The sequence below is a fragment of the Panonychus citri genome, unplaced genomic scaffold, assembly GCF_014898815.1.
Source record: "Panonychus citri isolate SS breed McGregor unplaced genomic scaffold, ASM1489881v1 Contig00012, whole genome shotgun sequence".
Taxonomy (NCBI): Eukaryota; Metazoa; Arthropoda; class Arachnida; order Trombidiformes; family Tetranychidae; genus Panonychus; species Panonychus citri.
Window position 1 is genome coordinate 2,550 of NW_026515417.1, and position 24,875 is coordinate 27,424.

At 32.6% G+C, this 24,875-nt stretch overlaps 1 protein-coding gene across 1 annotated transcript; it reads left to right on the forward strand.

Annotated features, from left to right (window-relative positions):
* The first annotated feature begins 1,589 nt into the window (after positions 1–1,589).
* LOC128393377 (uncharacterized protein DDB_G0271670-like) lies at positions 1,590–4,100 on the forward strand. Its single transcript, XM_053353559.1, has one exon. It carries the CDS (start codon positions 2,719–2,721, stop codon positions 3,955–3,957), a length of 1,239 nt encoding a protein of 412 aa, XP_053209534.1. The 5' UTR covers positions 1,590–2,718; the 3' UTR covers positions 3,958–4,100.
* The last annotated feature ends 20,775 nt before the right edge of the window (positions 4,101–24,875 follow it).

The following is a 24,875-nucleotide window of genomic DNA, read 5'->3' on the forward strand; positions in this document are numbered from 1 at the left end:
TGAGAGAGAGAGAGAGAGTTTATATTGCAATATTATTACATTGAATTAAGTTGGATGGGATATGTAAAGTTGGTTCCAAAGGAGAAACGAGAGTTTGAATTTTATCCTGATTGAGTAAATATTTACATGGGAATCATCAATACTCATAAAGTGTTCATAGTCATGATGAAGATCGTCATGGAACTGAAATTTACTTTTCTCTATTTATGTCTCTTTCTTTTTCTGAAGTTACTTTTTTTGTTCCATTTTATCTTACTTGATGAAAATCCAACTGTATATTTGTTCAAGTATTTTCACAAGCAAATACAAATAATAGCAAATGCAAATTCGAAATTCCGAATTTATTCCATAGGGCGCGGGAGGGTTGGGCTGATAAAGCTCAGGTGAATAATGGAAGATTAGGAAATTCATGGAAGGCTTCAGATTATGAATGAATCTGACGAGGAAGACAAGATAGAGAGAGAGAGAGAGAGAGAGAGAGAGAGAGAGAGAGAGAGAGAGAGAGAGAGAGAGAGAGAGAGAGAGAGAGAGAAAACGAGAGATGAGAGGGAAAAAGGAAATATTTTTTTCTCTACTTTGACTCGGGCAATCGAAAAGAATTTATTTTATTCTATCGATTCAGATTTTCTATCATCATGGGGACTGAACATTTGTTTACTTAATCTTCTCATCCAATTGAAGTTCACTTTACCATTTATTTAAGTTTCTTATGGAAGATTGTCAATGAGAGAGAATGTGAGATGATGATCAAGATGAAGATGAGTAAAAAAAGTTCGAAATCAGTTTGTAATTCGTGATCGTAATTCCTTAAATTCCAAGGCTTGTGACCAATTTACAAGGAGAGAAAAAACTTTACATCTCTCTCTCTCTCTCTCTCTCTCCTTAAACATCCTCAATCTCTTTCATTTTATATTCCAAGTCAGAAATTGTCAACATCACATCGATTCCATATCCAGGGTAACCATCATGAACATTATGTACAGGAAAAGAAATGAACCTTTTCTCCCTCTCATCAGAATCTAAATGTTTACATCAATTCTGTTTCATTTCATTTCATTAACTCTGAATACCTTTTTTCTCCCCTGCAAACTAATACTTGGTGCAATTGATGCAAATTTTTCAGCTTCATTGAATAATAATCCACTTCACCTGAGTTTTCATCATCATGCAAAGCACAAGAAAAAAAATTTAGCTGACAACAAGAATATTAACCCAATAATAAATATCCACCACCTAAATGTTTAATCATTTTGATCCAATTTAAAGTCAAAAGATTATCAATCTCATTAATCTTGAGAGAAACAAAATTAATCAGTGAAAATTTGGAGATATAATTTCAATCTCAATGTAAATCAATTGATAATGTTGATGATGATCAACATGAATATCATGTTTCTCTGATTATTTATTTACTGTATTACAAAATAATCCATCTGAATATTATCAGAATTTTGGTAAATATCTTTTTCCATGAAGAAAAACTCTCTCTCTCTCTCTCTCTCTCTCTCTCTCTCTCTCTCTCTCTCTCTCTCTCGTACATTTCTTTCAAATGATTATCTCACTTAATCACATTTGTAATGATCAACTTCATGAAACATGAGAAGTAAATGAATGGAAAAAAACTTTATAATAAATTTTATCATCATAATCATCATCTTATAATAATCTTAGGAGATGATGAGAGTAGTTGAAGAAAAGAAAGAAAAGTTTCAGAGGAAATCTTATTTTTTGCTGTTTCGAAAAAGAAAAGGATGAACTTCTCTATTCGAATTGAAATATTAACCTGAATATGAAAAAAAGTTCATAAGTAATTCTTTAAATTCACCATCGTCAAGTAAGAATTAGTTGATCCTCATCATTCTTAATCTTCATTATCTTGATAATCTTTTCTATTTACTCTGTTTATCTCTTTCTCTCTTTACCAGTCAATCTCTTTTCATCAGATTTACGCCATTTCTTATATTCACAAGCCTTAATTGTATCAATGGAATTCATCGTTTCATTCAGATTATCTCATTACCCATGATAAAAACAATCTACAACTTGAGAGATAAATTTTCAAATAATCAGCTGAAATCTGATATTCCAAGAATTTAACCAAGAAAGAGATCGAATAATATTTTCTTGGATAAGACCCAAAGACACACTAATCTCTTATCCCTTTTCTGTTTACTCTTCAATCCTAATCTCGTTTTCTGAACAAGTTGTTGAAAGAATCGATCAACTGAGCCAACCCTTGTATCGGTCAATCCAATAAACAGTTAACTCGAAAAACAAATTCCAAGTTAATTAGCTCCAATTGTACATCAAGTAAATTCGAATATTAATCAAATTATAATCGACGATTAACCAGAGAGAGAACAAAATCTTTACTTTTTTCGAACTTTACACTGGCGACATCTACATTTTCTTTTTCTTTTTGCACAGTCGTTGTTTCTCATTTCGAGTTTCGATAATATCTCATTCCATTTATTTTCTCATTTTATTTTCTATTCTCATGGATGCAACAACAAATTCTGTTAATAGTTATCTCTTTTCAATTTTTCTCTCGTGGTTTTAAATGTTCTTCCATCAAACTGATTGGAATTTAATTGTTCCAAACAAATTGAATCTCACCGATAACCTGAAACTCTTATTTCTTCAAGTTTTCCTCTTAATTCTCTTCAATCAATTCATCATCATCTTCTTTTCATCCAATATTATCATTATTATTCTTTCATGGTGATTATGTATCTAACCATTTTCTCTTCACTTTCTTTTTCTTCTCTCTTCTCTTCAACCTCTCCCTTTGTTTTCACCCTCACAACCGCTAATTTACAAAACTTCTACCAACATCCTGGCTCATCTTCTTCATCTTCATCTTCATCCTCATCCTCCTCATCTTCATCCTTAATCTCACCACATTCAATTCCACAACGTGCCAAATGTGACACTGCCCTGAGTATTTGTTCCCGTGATATGAGATGTGCGATGGCCTTACAAGACTATCGGACATCATGTTCCCACCTATTGAACAATAAAACTCGTACCTGTTCAGAAGCATGTAAATTGGCATTAATGTCACTCAATAGTATAACCGAAGGCTATGATTATGTTAATTGTGACTGTGGGGATAATGAATTTTGCCGGAAAGTGCGTCGTCGTACCAGTGTTTGCCATTCAAGGTACAATAATCACCATTCATCTGGTTCATCATCATCATCATTATCTCCTCATGCATCAGTATATGGAATAGATTCTGTTCCCTCATCTTCCCCAGGTAACAACAATAAATTAGGTAAAGAATCATCATCATTATCCTCATCTGGAAATCATCATCATCACCACAGGTATAAAGGTAAAGGTTTCTCATCATCAATTCCAGGAGTAATGTTATGCTCCTCAGCGGAAACCCGTTGCCGTGAGGATGAGGCCTGTTCAGAGGCCTGGGAATTTGTTCAAGTTCATTGTGAAAAAGTTTTCATGGGCACCGAGTGTACCAAAGCTTGTAACAATAGTTTAAATATCCTTTGGCGGCAAAAGGCCGCTTTTTACATGGGAAATTGTATCTGTTCAGAAAATTTACCTTCTCCCTCCTCATCATTATCATCTAGAGGTTCAACTCCTTATGTATTATCTTTACCTCCATATTCATCTTTAGGATCTTCATCTTCATCTTCATCTTCCTCTTCGTTAGCTGCAAATACTTTTAATGAGATTAACTGTAAACGTCGTAAAGCCAACATCAAACGCCTTTGTTTTGGTTATTCATCACCTTCAGCATTAAGTGGAACCGCTTCTGGGTCAAAATCAGTTCATCATAATTCCCTCCTTTCATCCTCACCAATTAATCAACTTGTTATTATATTTTCCACTCTCATCACCATTATTACCACCACAACCATTAATCTACCTGTTAATTGGATTCCCTTGTCCATATTAATGAGCTTCTATTCAATTAGTTTTCTGATAACGTGACAACATGTAAAATGAATCATTTCCTTGGATATAAACGTAAATTTTAATGAATTTTTGTGAATCAATTGATTGAAACTTTTCAAGAGAAAGAGAAGAAAAAAAATTTACTTATGTTCTGTACCATCATCATCATCATCATCATCGTCATCAAGATCTTTTCTCCCTTCATCCTTGCAACATTTTCGTCTTCATCAACATCTCCATCATCATCCATGTTGATCTCGTGTCACGTGTACCTGTCACATCCTAAGGGCAAATAATTATGTTTATCAATATGTTATTTAAGGATAGATTTAGTTCCTCCTCTTTACTCTGCCTTTTTGCTTTGTAATTTAATTTAATTTCATTCTCAATTGTATTGATTAAAAAAAATGAACCTTAAGTTAACTGTACAGCTCTAACACCATTTCCATCATTAACATTTACATCTCACTCAAATTCTCTCTCTTTCACTTCCTCTTCTCCTCCCACTCCCACTTCAACCACCTCCTTCTTATCAACCACATTGTGTAAGTGAAAGCAACAATTTGCCTCTGAAGTAAAATATGAAAACTGTAAAAAAAAACCTTCACCATAGACAAACAAGTAAATTGAGCCTCAGGGGATTTTGCAAGATGGTGTGATGATCAAAATGATGTATAGATGAAGATAAAGATGGCGAAAAAAAAGAACTTAAAAATTCAATGCAATATATATTTCAAACTAATGTCTATGAAGATGATGAGGATGATAAAGAGATCGAGAGAAAGAGAGAGAGAGAGAGAGAGAGAGAGTAAAAATGATTCCCTGACTCTCACCCAGTGAATGAGTTGATTGTAGTTCCCTAATGGTAAATATATAAATCTTCAATTGAGACACTCTCATTGAACCATTTGCATGGTTTATTTAAAAATTCATCATCTTTATCATCATCTCAATCTTCATCTTCATCACCATGCAACACCAATACCCATGACAGATTTATGAAACACTTTTCTTGTTGCTTTCATTTCGCATTTATCATCCTCATCATCTTTTCATCTCTATCACTTTTTTTCAAAGTCACTTTATTTTCCCCCTTATAATCTAATAATAATCGGGAGAAAACCTCTTCTTGACAGTTTTGCAACTGATCATCATTTTCGTCATCATCATCCATTTGTTACACTCTATTTCAATTCTAATAGAGTCCATAAGCCATCATCATCCTCCATGGAAGATGATAATCATCATCACCATATTACATGATTTCCATTTGAGAAAATTTCTTAGAAAAAATAATAATACAATCAATCCTCAAGTGAGAATCATTTTCTTTCATCAACTTTTCTTCATCATTACCAATTGTCAATGAAAGATTTGGATGATTGGATGATGAAGATGAGAATAAAAAATAATAATTCACTATTAAGATGATGAAGATTATCTGTTTAGATTTGGAGGAGAAGAGAGAAAAAAATTCTGACAGTTATCCCATTCACTGAATCATTACATTGAAGTTCTTGTATTGTATCATCTTCATCATCATGTTGTTCGGTGATAAAAAATAGAAGAAGAAGATGAAGATGAAGAGAAGAGAAAGAGGAAAAGAAAGGATGATGATAAGGAAGATAATTTGATATATGGGGTCAAGTTATTTTCCTGTTTCCTGGTGAAACAAAAGGTAATATCGATTTCAATTTCCAATAGAAAATAACGGTAAATCCAACGAGAGATTGTCTCCTTAATGGACCATTCAATTTCATCTATTTTCAAAAATCGAATGAATTTTATCCGAACTGACCATTACCATCATCTTGTCACTCTATCATTGTAAAATCAAATGAATTAACAATGAGCTCACACTTTCATCATCATCACAATCATCATTGAATTAACATATCAATGAATCAGTTGGAATTGTATCAGAAAAAACAACAAGGTCATGGTTGAATTTCATCTCATGAAAGTTTCAGAGTCTCCTGATCTTGAAATAATCAAGACTCACGTGTTTCCATCAATAAGATTGACTTGGTAATAAATGGAAACATCCTCTGGTCATCTTTATCTTTCTCATCAACAAAGAGTTTCTTTCTTCAGAGTTTTTCCTTTTTCTTTTCACCCTGAAAAAAAACATCAAACAGCAGGAAACTTACATCATCTTCATCATCAACAGAGAAACTATCACAAAGGTTGTAGTTATTTTCAAGTATCTAAAATAAACTTGAAGGTAGAAACTTTTTTCCTCTCTTCCTTTTGAATGAAACAAGATGAAAATCTCTTGAAAGGACTTTAAACTTTGAATTTCCTGAGATTGAAATAGAACTGACCATGTGAAAATGAGAGAGATAGAAATCGATGATAAATGATGATATTTGCGAAAATGCATGAAAATCATTGCTCATCTATTTGAGAGAAACAAAGGTGAAAGTGATTGTTATTTCTTTGGAAGAAAAACTTTTTTATTCTAATCTTGAATAATCAAACTTATTGATGGTAATGACTATCATAAGAGAGAGAGAGAGAGAGAGAGAGAGAGAGAGAGAGAGAGAATGATGTAATCTGTGATAAACAGGGAAATAAACATCACTCCCTGAGATGAAGAGGTAAAGGATGAGAGTGGAAGAGAAAATGATCTGTCTATTCCTCGTGTTACCAGAAAATAAAAGGAAAAGATTTGCGGTTCTCCCACTCCCACTTCCATTTCCATCCCTCTGTCTAGCTTTTCATCATCTTCCTCTCTTGCACACAATAAATAGAGAGAGAGATGATGATGATGAAGATGATCAAAACAAGATCATTACCTCAATCAATCCACAAAAAGAAGATGAAACAAAAAAAATCTTCTATTAATGTTTCCAATCGCGTTTTAGATTGAATATCGACCATTGAACATTATCTTATCCGAATAATATTATTAATACAACTTTTTTGTCGATGTTCATCTAACTGTTCACTTCTCACCCCACCTTTATATACCCACCCAGGCACATGATGTGCGTGTGATCTTATAATATCCGGATGAATGGTGTTGCTACCATTAGGACATTCTAATGATTACAAGAGGGAGAAAAGAGAGAGAGAAAGAAGAGAAAAAATCAACTATCGATTACTCCAAGTTATCTCATTTTTGTCTTCTACTCTATTTTCATCTCTCTCTTTCTCTCCATCACCCTTACTGTTGATCATCGGCCCGATTTGAATATAATCTGTGTACAAGTTTCCAATTGAATGACCGGTTGTCATAAATATGTCACCTTAATCCCATTTTCAGATGATATTTGATATAATAAACATAATAAACCATAGACACCAATGTAAAAATGTATTTGCCTTAATATCCTTCCTAATATTTATAAAAACCAATGCAGATCCTTTTATCTCATTCATCCAATCAAATTATTATAAACAGAGTTACTCCATTTTGTTTATTCATAAAATAAACATAATCAACAATCAATGATACTCATACAACAGCGACACACACACACAGATACACTCATACTCACATAGATACACGCACTTATCAATTGACAGATACATGAATGAGATAACATTGACTCCTCTTCCGTCACCCACTTCCCACCGTCTAAAGTCATAGATGATTATGATTACATGCATATATATATATATAGATGATGGTGATGATTATGATGATAATGAGTTCTAATGATTATACTGTATATAAATACGTTGCTAATGATTTTGATGATTAGCAAAAAGATAATGATGTTAATGATGATAATGAGAATCCTCGATTACTTTACATGTATAGATTTTAACTTAAGATCTTTTTTGGCTTAAATTTTGTATTTTTTTCCTTTCACCTTCCGCCCCTGAAAAAAGATACACCATCATTAATACACAATATATTTGCCTCTTTATTGAAGCAATAATCTCATCATTCATCCTGCTAAGAAGATTTATCATCATTATTAGTAAACAATAACTTTATCATGATTATCATGATTAATATCAACAACCTTAAGTGTAATCAAGCAAATTTAATGTATCATAAGCACACAAACACACTTATGTTATATGAAAAACGTATTGTAATTACACCCTAACTAGATGATAATAATAGTGTTAATAAATGTAAATTGTTAACTTAATTACTATCTCATGTCTAACTTTGTGAGTACTTTATTGTTACAAAAATATATTCAATAACATAAGATGATAATTAAATGAAATGATGATGAGTAGGATCCATTTTGATTAAGGGTTAGCTGGTAAATTTGGTTAATCAATCAATTACCATTTGGATTCAATCAATTTTCAAGGGGTTGATATGCAAATTAATTTATAAGCTATTGTAACTTGAACATTCATTAACTTTATTTTATTTATTTTTCATGATAAACTCAATGATAATGTCACATACATTGAGAAGACAGAAAGAGAGAGACTATGGGAAGATGATTTTGTAAGCTGAATCTTCATAAACAGAATGAAGATCAAGATATGAGGTTGAGGGAAAATGGATGATTGGAGGAAGGAGGAAATAAGGTAAGGTGGGTAGGTTGGGAATCTACCAAAAGATGTAATAAAATAACAAGATAATAAAATTTTTTCTGGATACTCAGCATTTGGAAGAGACAAAGAATGGTATTGATGATGATAGTTGATGAGGGTATGATGAGCAATAGATATTTGAAGTAATTTAATGTTGAAATCATCATCATCATCGTCTAAATTTTCCTAATCATAGTACATGTACTTATCATTTGTATCTTTGCATCTCTCTCTCTCTCTCTCTCTCTCTCTCTCTCTCTCTCTCTCTCTCTCTCTCTCAAAAATACAATAAAAGGAGTTTTACCATCACTCATCATCCATTTTCTATCTCTCATCATCATTATCTTATCTTTCTCATCCATTGCTCGATTTCCATCTTACCTGAGTATCTTTGCTCATGACTACACATAACATCAGACACCCAAACATTGAAGACAAATAGTTCAGCCGAGAAAAACCTAGAAAGAGAGAGAGAGAGAGAGAGAGAGAGAGAGAGAGAGGAGCTCGAAAACACCGTTATTATTATTACCCTGTTTGTGCAAATAAGTGCAATTGAATTTCAAGTACTCATGAGTGTGAACCTACATCACTTAACCAGGTAAAAATGATAAAGATGATTTGAAAAAAATAACGGTAAAAAACTCTGTAAATCAAGTTGATCCTTTACCTTTTTGTACTCTTGCCATTTTAATCATTTAAACACTTACTAGACTGTTATTTTTTTCATCTTTCTTCATCTTTTTTTTTCATCTTCGAACTAAAAAAATGAATTTCCACCCTGAATAACTCAGTCCTCATTTCCTGAGCATCTTTCCTTCATTATCATCTCTCCCCACTCTCACTCAAAAATATCTTTTGTTATTTTATCTATTATCATGTTATTCAATTTTTTCTTCCATGCTTTTGAATTCTAATCATCTTTTTTTTCATTATCATGTTATTTTTACCGTTACTTTTGATTCATCATCATGTTAGTGATAATAAAACAACTTTCGAAATCTATTCAACCCTTTTCTTTCTGCTACACTATTGCAACTTGAAAGAAATTTCAATTTTATCGCAATTCGAAATCAGTTTACTTCCTTGTCGTTGCCGATATATGATTTCCACTCCCATTGCTACATTTATCTCTCATTGTTACCTGGTTCATGCTTTGGTGGAATAGGAAGAGTTGAGGGTGGGGAAAAGATTGCTCAATTTTAAAGAGAAAAATACAAAAAAATCAATTGACTTTACATTTTTAATTTCCTTTTGAGAGAGAGAAAAATTTTCTTTTCCAGCATTTAAACACAATCATTCACATCATCTTCATCTTTTTCATATTAAACTAAAAGTTAGATAACTATGAACATGAAAAATTCAGACACTCTGAGGTTAGTGTTCATGAAGGAGAACACAAATTGTGTCAAGATTGCGTTTTAATTTAATTCACTCTCCACACTTTTAAGCTTCAGGGACCATAAATCTTGAGGGAGAGAGATGATGTATATGAAGATGGGAGAATGATGTAAACAATAAAGGTGGAGGTGGGAGGAGAAGTAGGAGGAAAAGAAGTGGTTTGTAAAGTTTTACGAAGTAAAAGTGTTCGATTTAAAAATAATTTATCAATAAGCCTTATAATGGGAACCCAACCCAAAAATTACGAGAGAGAACTGAACTTTCCTGAGCAATATCCTTGATGTTTATTAAAATAAATGAGAATAAACTTTAAATGATGATGAGATTGGAAAAGATACTGATGATGATGATGATTATCTCCATCAATGTAGAATATTAGTTTGTCTATTTGATTGTGAATTTTCAATTGTTTGCGATTGTGTTTATCTCTCTCTCTCTTCCTCTCTTTCTCTCCCCTGGCTACTCTTCCATAGGGTGAAATATATTATTTGGGGAAAATGGATAAAGGATGAAAATTGAATTACATGTAATCTTCTGGTGGATTTACTTTGTGCCCAGAAGAGTTGATCAAGTATTATAATTGAAGCAGTTTTCAGAGTATAGACATGGAAAAGCTATTGACCAATTGACCATTTTCTTTCAAACCAAATAGTGACCAATGCATGCAATCAACAATTGTACACATTTGTTTGCTTGTTGTCTTTGCAAATAGAGTAAATAATGTAGATGTTGTTTCAGTTTTGTATTTATACTGAATCTCTGATAATAATAAACAACATAATCAACAGAAGCAACAAAGCAAAAATAAACTTTGATGCTGTTTTGTCAATCATCAGAATAGATTGCAGAGCATATAGCCTGAGGGTATGCAAAGGAAGTTCATTGTGTGTATATTATGAGCTTTCACTTTCTTAATGGATCTCGATAAGCTGAAGCTAATCGAGTGCAAGATTAAACTCTCTCTCTCTCTTTCTCTCGCCTTTAAACCTGGAATCATGGCTTCAACATCATTAATCATGTTGTTATATTGAAAACAACATGGTAAATGTTAGTTCTGTGAAGATGCATGGTGATCATTATTATTATCATCATCGACAGGTTCTCATGAACTTTTATTCGAAATTTTTCCTTAATACTTTTTTCTACTTCTATCTCTACTTCTCTTTCGCTCCTTTTCTGTTGATGGAGAGAAGAAATCGAAAGGTAAAAGCTTAAGGAAAGTTCAGTTAACTTGAGACTTTTATTCAGATGAGAGAAGCAAAAATCATCATCTTAATATTAGTAATGATCATGATGATGATAATAGTAAAAAAAGAGAATGAGTCTTCCATCAAGAAGAAAGATTGGGATGAGGGGAAAAAATTTCTCTTCGTACATTTATCATATTAGATTCAGTTGGAGAAAATCGTAGATAGTCACGTGAGATATTTATAAAGGAAGAGAATATAAGAGAGAGGTGGAGATGATAAAGTGAGAGTAAGAGAGAAAAGGTGAAAAAAGATAAGTTGATGAGAGCAAGAATAAAATTCAGAGACTGAGTATATGAGGATGAAGATGATGATGAGTCTTAAAATAGATGAGCTTAAGCAGATTGCAAAATGCTTTACCGGTCGAGAGGAAAAAAAGATGACAGGGGAAGATGATGAAAAAGAAAGAGATAGACTTATGATGATGATGATGATGAAAAAAGGAAGAAAGGTTGACGATAGCAATCTCAGTGAACCATTCAAGAAAAAAGAGGAGGTATAAAAATGGGAAGATGATGATGATAGAGTAGGAGGAAAGAGAGATTGAGAGAAAGTGAAAGATAAATTTTCCCTCTGTGAGACCATTGAAACGAATTGAATCGAATTGAATTGTCAACCAAGCACGTCCCACAACAATTAATAGGTGTCATACAAATTTATCTTTGGGACACGAAACAGCAAGACAATGGTCAGCCATTGATTCATTTGGATTCATTTACTATTCAGTGCAAGATATAAAACTTTGAATCTTCCTCTTTCTCTATCTCTCTCTCCTCTTAAATGATTGAGCAAAATCATTGTACCGAGAGAAAGAGGAAAGCTTGAAAAATTGAGTATCGACAGAATCAAGAATCATCATAATGATCAAGAAAAAGTATCTAATTCAAAGGAAACAAAAGTTCACATTCTCAGAGTATAAATACTCTGATAACATTTACTTGGTGTTCAAAATATTAAACACAGATCTTTATGTCTCTCTCTTTCTTTATACAAACTTCATGTATTTCCATTTCGATTCCAGAACAATGGGAAAAAATATCATTACAAAGATCATAATATCACCATTTAGCATCATGATTAACTAAATGCATTTTATATGAAGAAAATGAAATTTCAACTATTTACTTGAATAGAGTTTAGTTTGACAGTTTCAAATCAATTTATCTTTGTTGTTTTCAGTTCTAAATTCTGATTATGATTCTGATTGTTTTTGGCTCTTTATAATATCAATATTTTCAAACTGTAGTAAAATTATTTATTATTTTAATATTAGTTAATTTGCGAATTTATTTCAACAATTATCACCACTGACCAGGATCAACAAATTTATAAACTCTATGAAATGATTAAGGTTCAATCTCTCTAAACTGAATAATTATTTCCTGTGGAAATGAGCAGAATTTTTAAAAGAAAAGAATATTCTTTCGAAAAATGAACAATTTTTCAGATGAATAATCTCGACTTTTCCTGTAAATTGTGACTTCATTCAATCTAAATTAATTAATTTCATTACCGAGTCAATAGAAAATTCTAAATGCTACTTTTTGTGCTAAAAATTATACTTATCATTCACCTCGTCAAGTGATCAAATTTATTAAAGTTTATTGATCTTCATGATGGTTTGATTCATTATAAGAATTTTGGTTAAAACGGAAATAGAAACAATTGAGAGTTAATGAGTTATTTAATGACCGGACTGCTAAGATTGAGATAGTGAATTGCATGAATATGATTTTCCAATACAAAATAACAAAATATTAATGTTAATAATAATCTGTATTCAGTTTTGATCATGGAAACGATTATTATCCTCATGCTATCATGGTTAGTTATCTGTGCATGATACAAAGTCTAAAGTTAGGGTTAAGTTGAGGTATCAACCATTGAACGGAAGTTACAAGTCAATCAGAAGTAAAGGGAAACAGGGCATCCGGAAGTGAGATTGAAGGTTTACTGCTATTTTATCTCAAATTTTTCCTCTTTGACTAATGTTATATTTTCTATTAATGATAACGATGATGATAATGATCATGATGGTAATGATAATCTATTGCAATAGACTGGGAGGAGCTATTTAGGGGGTTGCTCTAGTTCACTTTAAGGAGAGTGATGCATTTCATTCGGCTAAAATCTATGTCGATTTGAATTTATGTTATCTACTATACACGTTTTGTAAATTACTTTGTATACTAGCTGTTAAACAAAGAATTAAATAGTATGACTTATGACGAAACTTTAATTGAAGCCAGTGGATTGGGCTTGAGAAATAATACGGACCATTTTTATTCTGGCCTGCCACAACCCGATGGTTGTCGAGAAAACTGGCCTGAAAGATTGCGATCAAGGACAGTCGTGGATCATAGTAGTGTGAAAAAGGAAATGTTATTTGTAAATATGCAATCAACATCTACGAGTCGTCGATAAATGATTTATGTGAGCTACCGACCGTGACGTTGGATATTGTGAGAGTGGGTGCATTGCAAGAAATTTTTTTGACTACTAACAAAGCAGAAATCTTATGCTAGAGACCGTTAGATTCGGCTATGAACGAGGGTATTTATCATAAGTCAAGAAAAACTATTCGCTGGACTATAAGCATGCTAGAAATCGTGTGCTAGAGACCGTGAGATCTGAATATGCACAAGCATATCAATCGCACGTGAATAGGAACCCTTTGATTGACTATTGAAAAAGCAGAAATCGTATGCTAGAGTCCGTGAGATTCTGTTATGCACAAGGGTGCCAATCGTACATGAAGAAAAACTTTTTGCAGAATTTTTTGGTTTAAACACCCCAAACCACGTGAAGGTAAATTCTATCTTGGAGAATATGGTTATATACAATGAAGTTTTAAATAATTATTTACAATGGTAACGATTCAATTTTTTTGTATTTTTCAAAATTTTGTAGTTATTTTTGCGTTTTTGAGATGATGAAAATGATATTTACAATGAGGATGATTCAATTTTTTTGTATTTTTGACAATTTTGTTGTTTTTTGATCTTTTTTGAAGATGCATATATTTACAATGAGAATATTTATGATTATGTAGGATTATATACATATATATTATATATGATTAGCTCATTCTGTGACACATTAGGTTTTGTACCACTGCTTCATCAACCAAGTTTATTTTTTCGCTTGTTCGAGCAGATCGTGGTCGACCTGTTCGTCCTTCATCATCATCATGGAGAGAGAATGTTCTTTCAAACTTCTCGACGACTCTGAAAAGAATAATCAATTAAAATCTGGAAAGCCAGTAGAAAAACGCACTTACCTTGATACGGTTTTCCTGTAAGGTTTTTTGGCTAATCCAAAGGCTGTACCAAACTTTCTAAGCGTTTCCGCAGCTGAATTACCAGTTTGGTAATAAGTTTTAACAATAAACAATCGCTCATCGAGTGTTAAGCTCATTTTCAGGTCAAAATGAAAAATTCACAAAAATAGCAAAAAACAAAACCTTTGTATGCTTTAACAACGTGACAGAAATGATCTACAAAAAATTCACCTTAGCGGCAAAGTTATCGTTAAAAAAAGTTGGGGCGTCACTTTTGAATAACCCAGTATATGAGGGTGATTATGATATATGAATATATAAAAAATTTACAATTTACTGTTCTAAGCAGAAGGAAAGTTCTTTTCTTCCTGCTGGAGAGCGATCGGCTTGAATAGCCTCTAACCGATTGTTTATTATTTTTTATTTGTTTTTATGAATCTTAAGGAACAAGTTGATCGTAAGATCCGTGGATATGAGCAATACAATCTGTATAAGCTCATAAGGAAACTTGCATGAGTTCGGTGATATTCTTTAAGCCCATGATCTTTCAGATATTTTAACACATCATCAACGTTATAAGATAGATCCTTTATCTGTTTTAGGTTTTTTCCTATACATATAATACTTCAACATATTGCGCCAAAACTGTTTTATTTTTATTCGAGAGCCACTATCGTATTAATTCCCTCATTTACATCAGAGATTGAAATATCGTCTATCTCCTCAATCACTGATGTAAAAACAGTTTCATCAACTACAGAGGCTCTGAATTTTCCCCATATTGCATCTTCCCGTCTCTGCGTTTCAGCCAGCCTGTCTTGAATTTCTCTTTCACCCTGCTCCGCATCCGCACTCGCTCCACCCTGAATAGCTACCCTCTTCCTCCTGTTGATCTTCTCCATCCTCAATTCTTTCCTCACGCCCTGAAGTTGATAGAGCATTTTCATCAAGTTCTCTCTCACCAGCCTCGCTTTCCCTTTCTTCAATGAGCTCATCTTCTCTCATCCTCTTTTTCCCCATATCCTGATAAATCAGACAATATAGATCCAAATAGCTTATTATATTTTTCTATTTCAATTTTCCTACTATTTTTTAATTGTTAAGCCACCGTTTGGCCGGATATGTGTAATCACTTTGATAAACCGATTCTTTCTGACGATAAAGAAGATTCTGAAAATTTTCTTCTCCAAGAAAAAGTTGTCTGTAATCTAATTTTTGACAATACGCGTCACTCATGTTTATCTGTAACCAAAATGATAGAGTTACTATTATTTAGATGATTGTTGTCTTAATCACTCTCTCTTTCACTCTTTTTTGTCAAGCAAAAGCAACACATTGGCTCTTCACTCGCAGATATGCGAAGTTTGATAGTTTGAGACTCTCGCTAGTGTTTTGTTTAAGAATTGAAATCTATTGTTTTCGTGTCTTAGCAACTGGGTGTAAGGTCTTTACGACTTCAACTATAGACAAACTAATTGTGGATTATTTAACTATTACTCTACAATAATGCTGCAAAAGAATGGAACAAATTAAAATTATTAATACTAACGTACTAATTGGCACAATTTATAAATCTACATTATGAGGTTAAAACAGAAAAATATTGACAAGCAAATTGATTTGAAATCACCCAAAAGAACATTAAATTAAAGAGAAAAATTTCGATTGCTCAAAAAAATTGATAATCGATCTATATTTCGAATACAAATAAAATTTTAACTTACCAAATCGGGAATGGCTTTCCACAATATTAACTTTTTGCTGGCTACGTTTATGAAACACAAAATTGAACTATTAAGATGGAGATATAGTGAAATGTTGACTGGAAAATTAAGGCAAACTTCCTGATTGATCGTTGACAGAATTTGTTGTCGAGGTTGATTGGATTTGTGATGGGCTGTAATGTTAACTTTTTGCTGTCTACTGTTGACGGAATCACAATTAGACTATTAAGATGGTGATATAGTGAAATGTTGAATGGACAATTAAGGCAAACTCTTTCTTTGACTAAAACAATTGCAATTGCAACAATAGCTTTTGCCAATAACTTTACCACATCAAATGATATATTAAACTAAACTCGAAACAGTTTTAATTTGAACTAAAACAAAAGTCGTCTATGGTAATATCTTGAATTTTATTATCTAAACCATTTATCTATTAATTGTCTATGCATTGTTCCAATTAACATCAAAACAATAAAGATACATAGATAATAGCGAACAATTACAAAGGTCCTCAAGGAAAATTCTCTTCATTGTTTTTAGCCTCGTTTGGTTAACAATAAGACAATAAGATGAGAAAGAAATTTGTTTTTCTACAGGGCTATTCAGCTATTTTTACCGATGTTTTTTCGATTTTCTCAGCAACTATTAGGACTATAGACATGAGACTTGAGTTATATGAGTTTGAGCGATACGCAATTGTCATATTGAAAGATCAAGGTCATTCAAAATCATTTCGTTTTTAAGCTTCTTAGCATATCCGAAGGTATCTGAAGGAATTTTGACCTTGAAAAAAGGTCAAATTTTCATTTTCAACTTAAACTCCATAAAGACCATCAATAATTTTTTTCAATTATTTTTTAAAGACCCTTAGGCGAAGCAGCTTTTTCAGTACCCTAAGGGCGGTCAGCAAAATCCAACTCTTCCGCCTCGTGGTGCTGACTGGTTAGTGCTAACAGAGCTCTGATAAATTCAATGAATGTAACTGAAAATTAATGAAATGAATGGATAAATTTAACAAAAACTTGAATATCTCAGAAGTTATTGAATCGCAAGACTTGAAAATGAAAATTTGACCTTTTTTCAAGGTCAAAATTCCTTCAGATACCTTCGGATATGCTAAGAAGCTTAAAAACGAAATGATTTTGAATGACCTTGATCTTTCAATATGACAATTGCGTATCGCTCAAACTCATATAACTCAAGTCTCATGTCTATAGTCCTAATAGTTGCTGAGAAAATCGAAAAAACATCGGTAAAAATAGCTGAATAGCCCTGTGTTGTTATAGCTTTCAGTTTGTTAACAAAATTCGATTATCTAAGCAATTATTTTTTAATTGTCCATGCATTGTTCTAATTAACATCGTAACCAATTAAGATACAGCAATAAATTGTTTTTCATCTTATTGTTTTATTGTTAACTAACTAAAACAAAAAACAATAGAAAAATTTCCTTGAGGCTCCTTGTCATTGTTTGCTATTATCAATTTATTTTAATTGTTAAGAATGTTAACTAGAACAATAGACAATGAAAAGATAATTGTTCAGATAATCAAATTCGAAATATTATCATAGGAAACTTTTGTTTTGGTACAACTTAAAACTCTTTTAAGATTAATTTAACTTATCATCTAATGTTTGAAAGCTAACAAAAAAGAAGTCCCAAATCAACCGATAAACTAAAAAAGCTACAAAGTTTCTTCCAATTCTCCATCGTATTTTTATATCTTGTTAACCTGTTTTACACAATAATTTACAAACAGTCATTTTACGTAATTATTACGTTTTTCATAAATATTCCACAAGCTGAATTGTGGCCATTGTGGTGGAAAACCTTCAATATCGTTAATTATAATAAAACTCTGGATTCGGTGAGTAATTTGATTGATCGAATTTCCTTGCGCTTCACAGTTACAATCCTCATCATTAGATTCAGCAAGATCAACAAGATAATCTAAATTAGTTTGTCTATAGTTATTTAAACATTATAATCAGGTAATAAGACACAAAAACACTGAATTTTAATTCTTAAACAAAACAGAGACAAAAAAGCCAGAGTCTATCAAAACCCACGTATCTGCGAGTGAAGAGCCAATGTGACGTTTCCGCTTGACAAAGCGGAGCGGCTTGAATCTCACCCGAAGGATTTATCTCTTGTTGAGACTCTGAAGATGGACTTTGTGGTTGCTGCTCTAATCACACAATCTCTGTTCGAGGTGCACGTTTCCGAGAACTAGCTCGTTTCCTTTTCTGTTTCCTTATTATTGGAAGAGTATTCCTGGCAAGTCCTTGAGTACCAACACCATCCTCACCACCACCAGACTCTTGATTCCCCTGCTGATTCTCCCGTCGAATTCTAATTTGTTCAGCAGCCTCCGAAGTATCTACACTTCCCGATCAGTAATACTAGAATAGTCTTGGTCCTCCTCAATCTCATCTAGTGGAGTTTCATCCCTTCCTAAAATCGTGAAACAAGCACTATACCTTGTAGTGACTCTCTCTCCATTCTCTAAAAAAGCACCAAGGTTTGGAATATTTCCTGAAGCGGGATACTGACGTCTTTCCTGTGGAGTACAAGCTAAATTAGTAAAACGGAAAGAATAAAAACGAATGAGTTAATACTAAACAAAACAAAACAAGCATAAAATACTCAAACACTTTAAAAAAGAAAAACTGAGAAGTACTGAGAAGTTTACTTACATTTAGTAAAAAGACCCAAGATGATACAACAAATAAGAATTAACTTAAACAACATTTTTTTTAAATCGATGAATAATTTTCTTAGTGAAATCAAAGTGAAATTAGGAACAAAACCAACGTGAAATAATGTCATTCACATAGGAAATACTTAATTGAGCGAAAATGGCTAACAACAACATCCGTTCCATACTATTATGCTGCCCCCTGTCCTGACTAAGCAAAACCATTTCCGCCAATTTTGAATACCAACAATAGAATTATATATACAGCATTCCATATAAGTAACTTCCGTTTAAGATCCGAAAGGAAATTCATTTTTCCATATAAAAACAGTTGCTCATCAATCACATTAGCCATTTAACCTGAATCTAAAATCCAGTTAACATCAATCAGTTCAACTTTAACATCAATTTTACATCAAATCATATTCATTCGTGATCATCTCCATTTAATATAATCATTAACTCAGTTTTCGTTCATTCCTAAGACCAAAGCAATTCACCATGAGTCTCAGTAAAATGTCAGTATAATGCTCCTATTCACCGATCAATATCAACAAAAAGTTAGTTGGAAGCTAACGAAGTCCCGACACTTCAATGGCCTGCACTTTCCCCTGATCTAAATCCAATTGAGAACCTATGGGGTTGGTTAGTACGAAAGGTTTATGCTTGTGGTCAATATTCATCGCAATCGGAACTCAAATCAGCGATAATTAAATGTTGGGCTGAAATTCTAACACGCTACTAATTAGTCTTGTAACTTCGATGAAAGATCGTATGTTGAAAGTACTGAAGCTAAAGGAGGGCCTATTGACTATTAATCGAAATAATTAATATTTTCGAACCGAAACTTAAACTTTGTCGTTTATTTTTCATTGATATTGATGCTTTTGAACGTATCTGATTGTGATCTTAACTCAAAACTAATTCAATTCTTAGTTTCTAAGTGTTTCGCTTTTCGTATAAGAATAATTCGAAACTTTAATTATGATCCATCGAAAATTAGATCCAATTTTAATCGATTCCTAAACTTATGTCGCGCACTGTAGTTTTCCTTTGTTTTTTTGAGTTACAATCAATTATGAATGAGTAGCCGAAAGTCTCAAATAAACAATAAATAAACTATTGAAATTAAGTTGACTGATTATTGGATCTTATTTAATTTAATCATGTAGTTAATTGATGAGCAATTGAATCAAATACTCTGCTGTGAATAACGAAATGAAATTCAGAACTTTATTAATCTAATCCCTGAAGAAGTAAAATAGAGGAATACTTTTATTAGAAGAACTCTTCTGTAGACTCCTGAGTAAATTTTATCCCAGGGAAAGTTCTATCATAATGGAAATCATCGTAACATAAATTGGAAGAAACAAGACAGAATATTAATTCCAATTAAATGTCTGTTCAAATGAATTCAGAAGATGATACATTAGAAGGCTATAGATTAATTCAATACGATGAGAGAAAAATTTCAGAAAAATTGGAAGATGATAAAATAATGGAAAGACAGTGTTCCACCTATCCTCCAACCCTTTCAATGTTAGCAATGATAACCCTTTATTTCTACAGATAAAATATTACTCATTATCATAACTTCTGTGATAATTTCGAATGAAAAGATTTCTTCTCAAATGGTAACTTTTGACTGTGAATCTTTTTCATACCATTTTCCCATCTCTTCATTAGTCTCCTCTCACATCCACCATGATAAAGTTATGCAACTGACGAAAATGTACAAGCAACACACCATTGGTAATGAAACAATGAGTTAGAATAATAGTCTAGATTAGAGAGAGAGAGAAAGAAAGAAGAAAATCTGAATGAATGTTTAATAAAAGTCATGGAAAGAAATTGAGAATTTGAAATATTTTCCTCATTTCATTTTTCCATTAACAAACCAAATGATTTTAATGATAATATTTCATTCATTTCCCAAAAGATCAATTTACTCTTTTCTCAGCTCTCACCCACTGACTACCACACCCATTTCTTCATGTAGAAAAGAAAACCTCAAGTAACCATACTTATTGTTAGAGCATTAATGGTATTACCTATTCAATAAAAAGAGAAAGTTTTCTGTCAATTTTTCCATTTCTTTTTTCTGATGGTGAGATTTTTTCCATTGAAAATATACTTTATCTCCTCTGAATATAACGGCAAGTTATTGTGGAAGAAATAACCTTATGAAAATAATGAGGATTTTAATTGATTTGATGATGATATGGTGTTTATATGAAAGCCACACTTTATTGATACTATCGAAAATATCATTTTCGTGTTCAAGTATAGAGTAAGGAACAGCATAATTAACCTCTGCAAGTAACGCAGATGGTTTAGGAAGTTTTATGGTTGACATAGCCATGATGATAGACTCAATCAATTCACATAAAAACACAAGACTAACACAGGTCGTATAACACTGATTTAAGCAAGCGAGCTAGTAACTCACTGGCAATTTCAAACGTGTTTTATACGAAAAAAAATGAGTCGTGAAAAAAATATCTACGTCAAAGATGATTACATTATAAAATCTAAGTTTCCAATTCCTTCGAGAATAGTTTCAACTTATTTTCCTGATAAAATTAAACCAATCTTGAACAGCAAAAGTTGGTTTTATTTCTTCAACTTTTCTCCATTGACAAATAAGATCCCGATTTCAAGACAAATGTTACACAATCGTGTCATGGAAGGTAAAATACTTGGTTTCCAATATGATTTGTGTGAACCTGTTAAAGATAATTATGCTGCTTACATAGGTTTTGTACCAGCAAAAGACAATTTCCTCACATCTAGCGATTTCTCACAACTGCACCGGCATCCAATAATTGGATCGACAAAAGTCTACCCAAGACAGCTTATACTTAACGTTAATGGAGTTTTAAAAAAATGTTTTTGTAAACTGGAAAATACAACCAGAAAACAAACCAATTCAGTATCCAGTATTCGCGGAGAAAACATGAACAACACCTACATAAAATCAGATGACGATTGTTACCTGCTTTGTTTGGAATACAGAGATTCTTCGATTCACTATGATTGCGTTGCTAACATTGCCTGGGATATGGTTGCTTTTGATTTGGGTGATTGGGATAAAGCTGTTGATGACCATTCTAGCAAAGATATACGAAACTGTTCTGTTTGTGCACAATGTCATGCTTGTTCAATGTCACCACACCAATTTTGCAAAAAGCATAAGATTTGTAAACATAAAATAAAGATTCTTGTCGAACCTGATGCCATAGTTGACGTTGCTCACCTAAAACCTTGTAAAAAAATTAAACTGCTATAATAATAATCTCACTTTTTTCTCACTTTCTCTCGATCATTTGCTCATTCTGTGAATTTACAAAAATTTTACTGTTTACATTCACTAACAACCACAATTGCCCATTTTTTGCACCACTCATTTACTTTGATAGACTTCAGACCTATCGCGTCTGTTCAAATGCAAATCATGCCAAATAAATAATTTTAATAGAATTAACTTGTCTGATGTTAAAAAAATAATGTTAATAGAAAAAAAGGTGATTATTTATGAAATATTTCAATAATTTTTATTCAATTCAGCTTTTGTAATTAGTTTTGCAATTTTGCATTCTTATTGGATCGAAGTTTCTTTTTATATTCTGTAGTCACAAATTGAATATCAAAATTTCTGTAAACAAAAAGATTCAGATATTTATGATTGATGAGCAAACTGAAATCTTTTTCATCAACTTTGTTAATAATTTCACCCAATCGCGTAGCCAAGTCATTGGTACATTGAATAATCACGTCCACTGGCAGTGTTCCAGATTTACCTTTATCAGACAAACCACAATTAAGTACCATTCCTAGAAATTTTTTTGTATAATCTGCCAATGTACCTGGAATCACCAGATTATATGCATCCAGTTTAGTTATACCAAAACGTTTGCAGACAAGGAAATATGACTGGAAATAGAAACCAAGTCGAGAAATGTAAATGCTACCAAACGCTTTTGAGATGTTGCCCCAGAGTATTCCCAGACTTTTGTAGTCCTCATCAAACTGGTATCCCAATTCTTTCATTATTTTTATGGAGATATGAGTTAAATTGGTTTCGGTGAGTTTCCCATTTGAGTAAAGGCCAGCATCAATACAAGCAAAAAACGCGAACAAATTTGCGGTCTTATCTATCACGTTTAAAACAGCTTTTTGTATTGATACACCTTGATTCCTAGAGAGAGGAATGGAGTTTCCTAGTGCTTTTCGTAAATCGGTGACAGGTATTTTTCCAATTGCATTCTCATCAAAAATCAAGTTTTCATTAGGAATATTTTTCACAAACTCTCTGTATTTTTTTGTTAATGCATTCAACGTGTGATTGCATCTATAGTGATGTAAACCCGCCATCTCCATGAAGACATGCCATTTGTTCGACATTGGTTTAGTATCTTCATACTTTTCACAAATGTAAAGGATATCATTAAAAAGCTCTTTAACTTTCTTTAATGTTATCATATGCAGTGATGTGTTATTATGAAATATTCCGTAGGTAGACAGTTCGCTCCAAACATTTGCCACCATGGTATCCTCATGTCCAACCAGCTTTAAAATGTCAGAGTAAAATTCAAGACAAAGATTTATGAAAACTTTCTTCAACTCTCCATTGCTGGTTTCATCGGTGGCCAGGTCCTGAGTAGATAAGTCCCAATAAAGGTATGTTAAAATTTCAATTTCACCAGCTCGAAAATCATGATAATCTGGGTTTTCTGGTGGGTCAGATATCTGCTTGCTTTTCATTTTTTTTGCCGGCATAACCGCAGTTTTTGACTTCAACTGCACAATATATTTAGCAAACTCAACGTAAGCTGATGGTACAAATCCATAACCCAACGTGAATATAGACAAATCGTTTGCTGTGTTAGTAACATTGTGTTGATACACTAATGGAGTGTAAGCCATTAAATTTAACTTGTCGAAATCATAAATAGCCAAAGAGGGGAAAAGTTGGTGAAGAGAAACAAAATCACCACGAAATGCGTATTTAATTTTACCTGTACCGCGATCTTGTTCATAGGTTTTACCATCTCCAAGGTTTTCACCAAACATTACATCTGGATATGGTGCTCTAACTAATTTGTTTTTTGGTTTGCTTGAAACGAATCCAGTAACTAAAGGGACCGGTTTTCGAGTTTCACCAATAACAGAGCTTTTTTTGATGCCAAGTTGTAGCACCGCATTATGTTTTTTCCAATCACTTTTTCTCTCAAATTTGTAACTCGAATCTGAATCGACGTGTGTATACAACCTTTCCATATATTTTACCCTGCATGCATTGTAACGATTGAAACCATCAGTCTCTGTTTCGTTTGTGTGAGGCACTGTGAACTCATCTGTTACAATATCCGAATCTCTTAGAACACCGCTGAGTAAGTCGTCTTCATTGATTTTTGTCGTAGCATCAGGTTCTAAAACTGATCGAGAGGCAGGTTCCGTATCATCTTCCGACTCATAATCATATACATCTTCGATATTGGCCTTTGATGTTACTTTTTTACGTTTTCTACACGAACCAGATGTTTTTCTGGACGTTTTTTTACGTTTTTTGGTCACAGGTTGTTCATTGCAATCACTATTATTTTCGCAAAATTCACTCGCTGCTGTGAATGAATCATTAGATATCGTCGCAACTGCAGCTGTTGTTTCACATTGATCGAAATTGATATTTTCATCGAGTTGAATTGGTGATTCTTCAATACCTAGTTCATTTGATGATTTGCTGAGCTCATCCAGCGGTTCCATGCTGTTAAACTCAAGATCCTTAAGCCAGTTTGTTGCAGCATAATCACTATCCAGGAAGTCCATAACCTCAGTCATTCTGGTGAAAAAAAACTAACAGTTTATATAAAAAGTGATCGAAACTTGTCACAAAAATGAAAAAAACTTGTAACTTCACATCAATTTTTTGTTTGTGATTTGTTCCATCAAAATTTTGTTACTTATATACATTCATGGAAACTCGAAACGCCCCCGAAAATGCATCACCAGGTAAGTCATTGAAGATTGTGTTATCAATCTTTTAATTGCCTCTTAATCTCTAATCTTTTTTCGTCAACCTCTCCACATT

Excerpts from the sequence above, each read along its gene's own strand:
- LOC128393377 (XM_053353559.1), top strand. The coding sequence starts at position 2,719 with ATGGTGATTATGTATCTAACCATTTTCTCTTCACTTTCTTTTTCTTCT.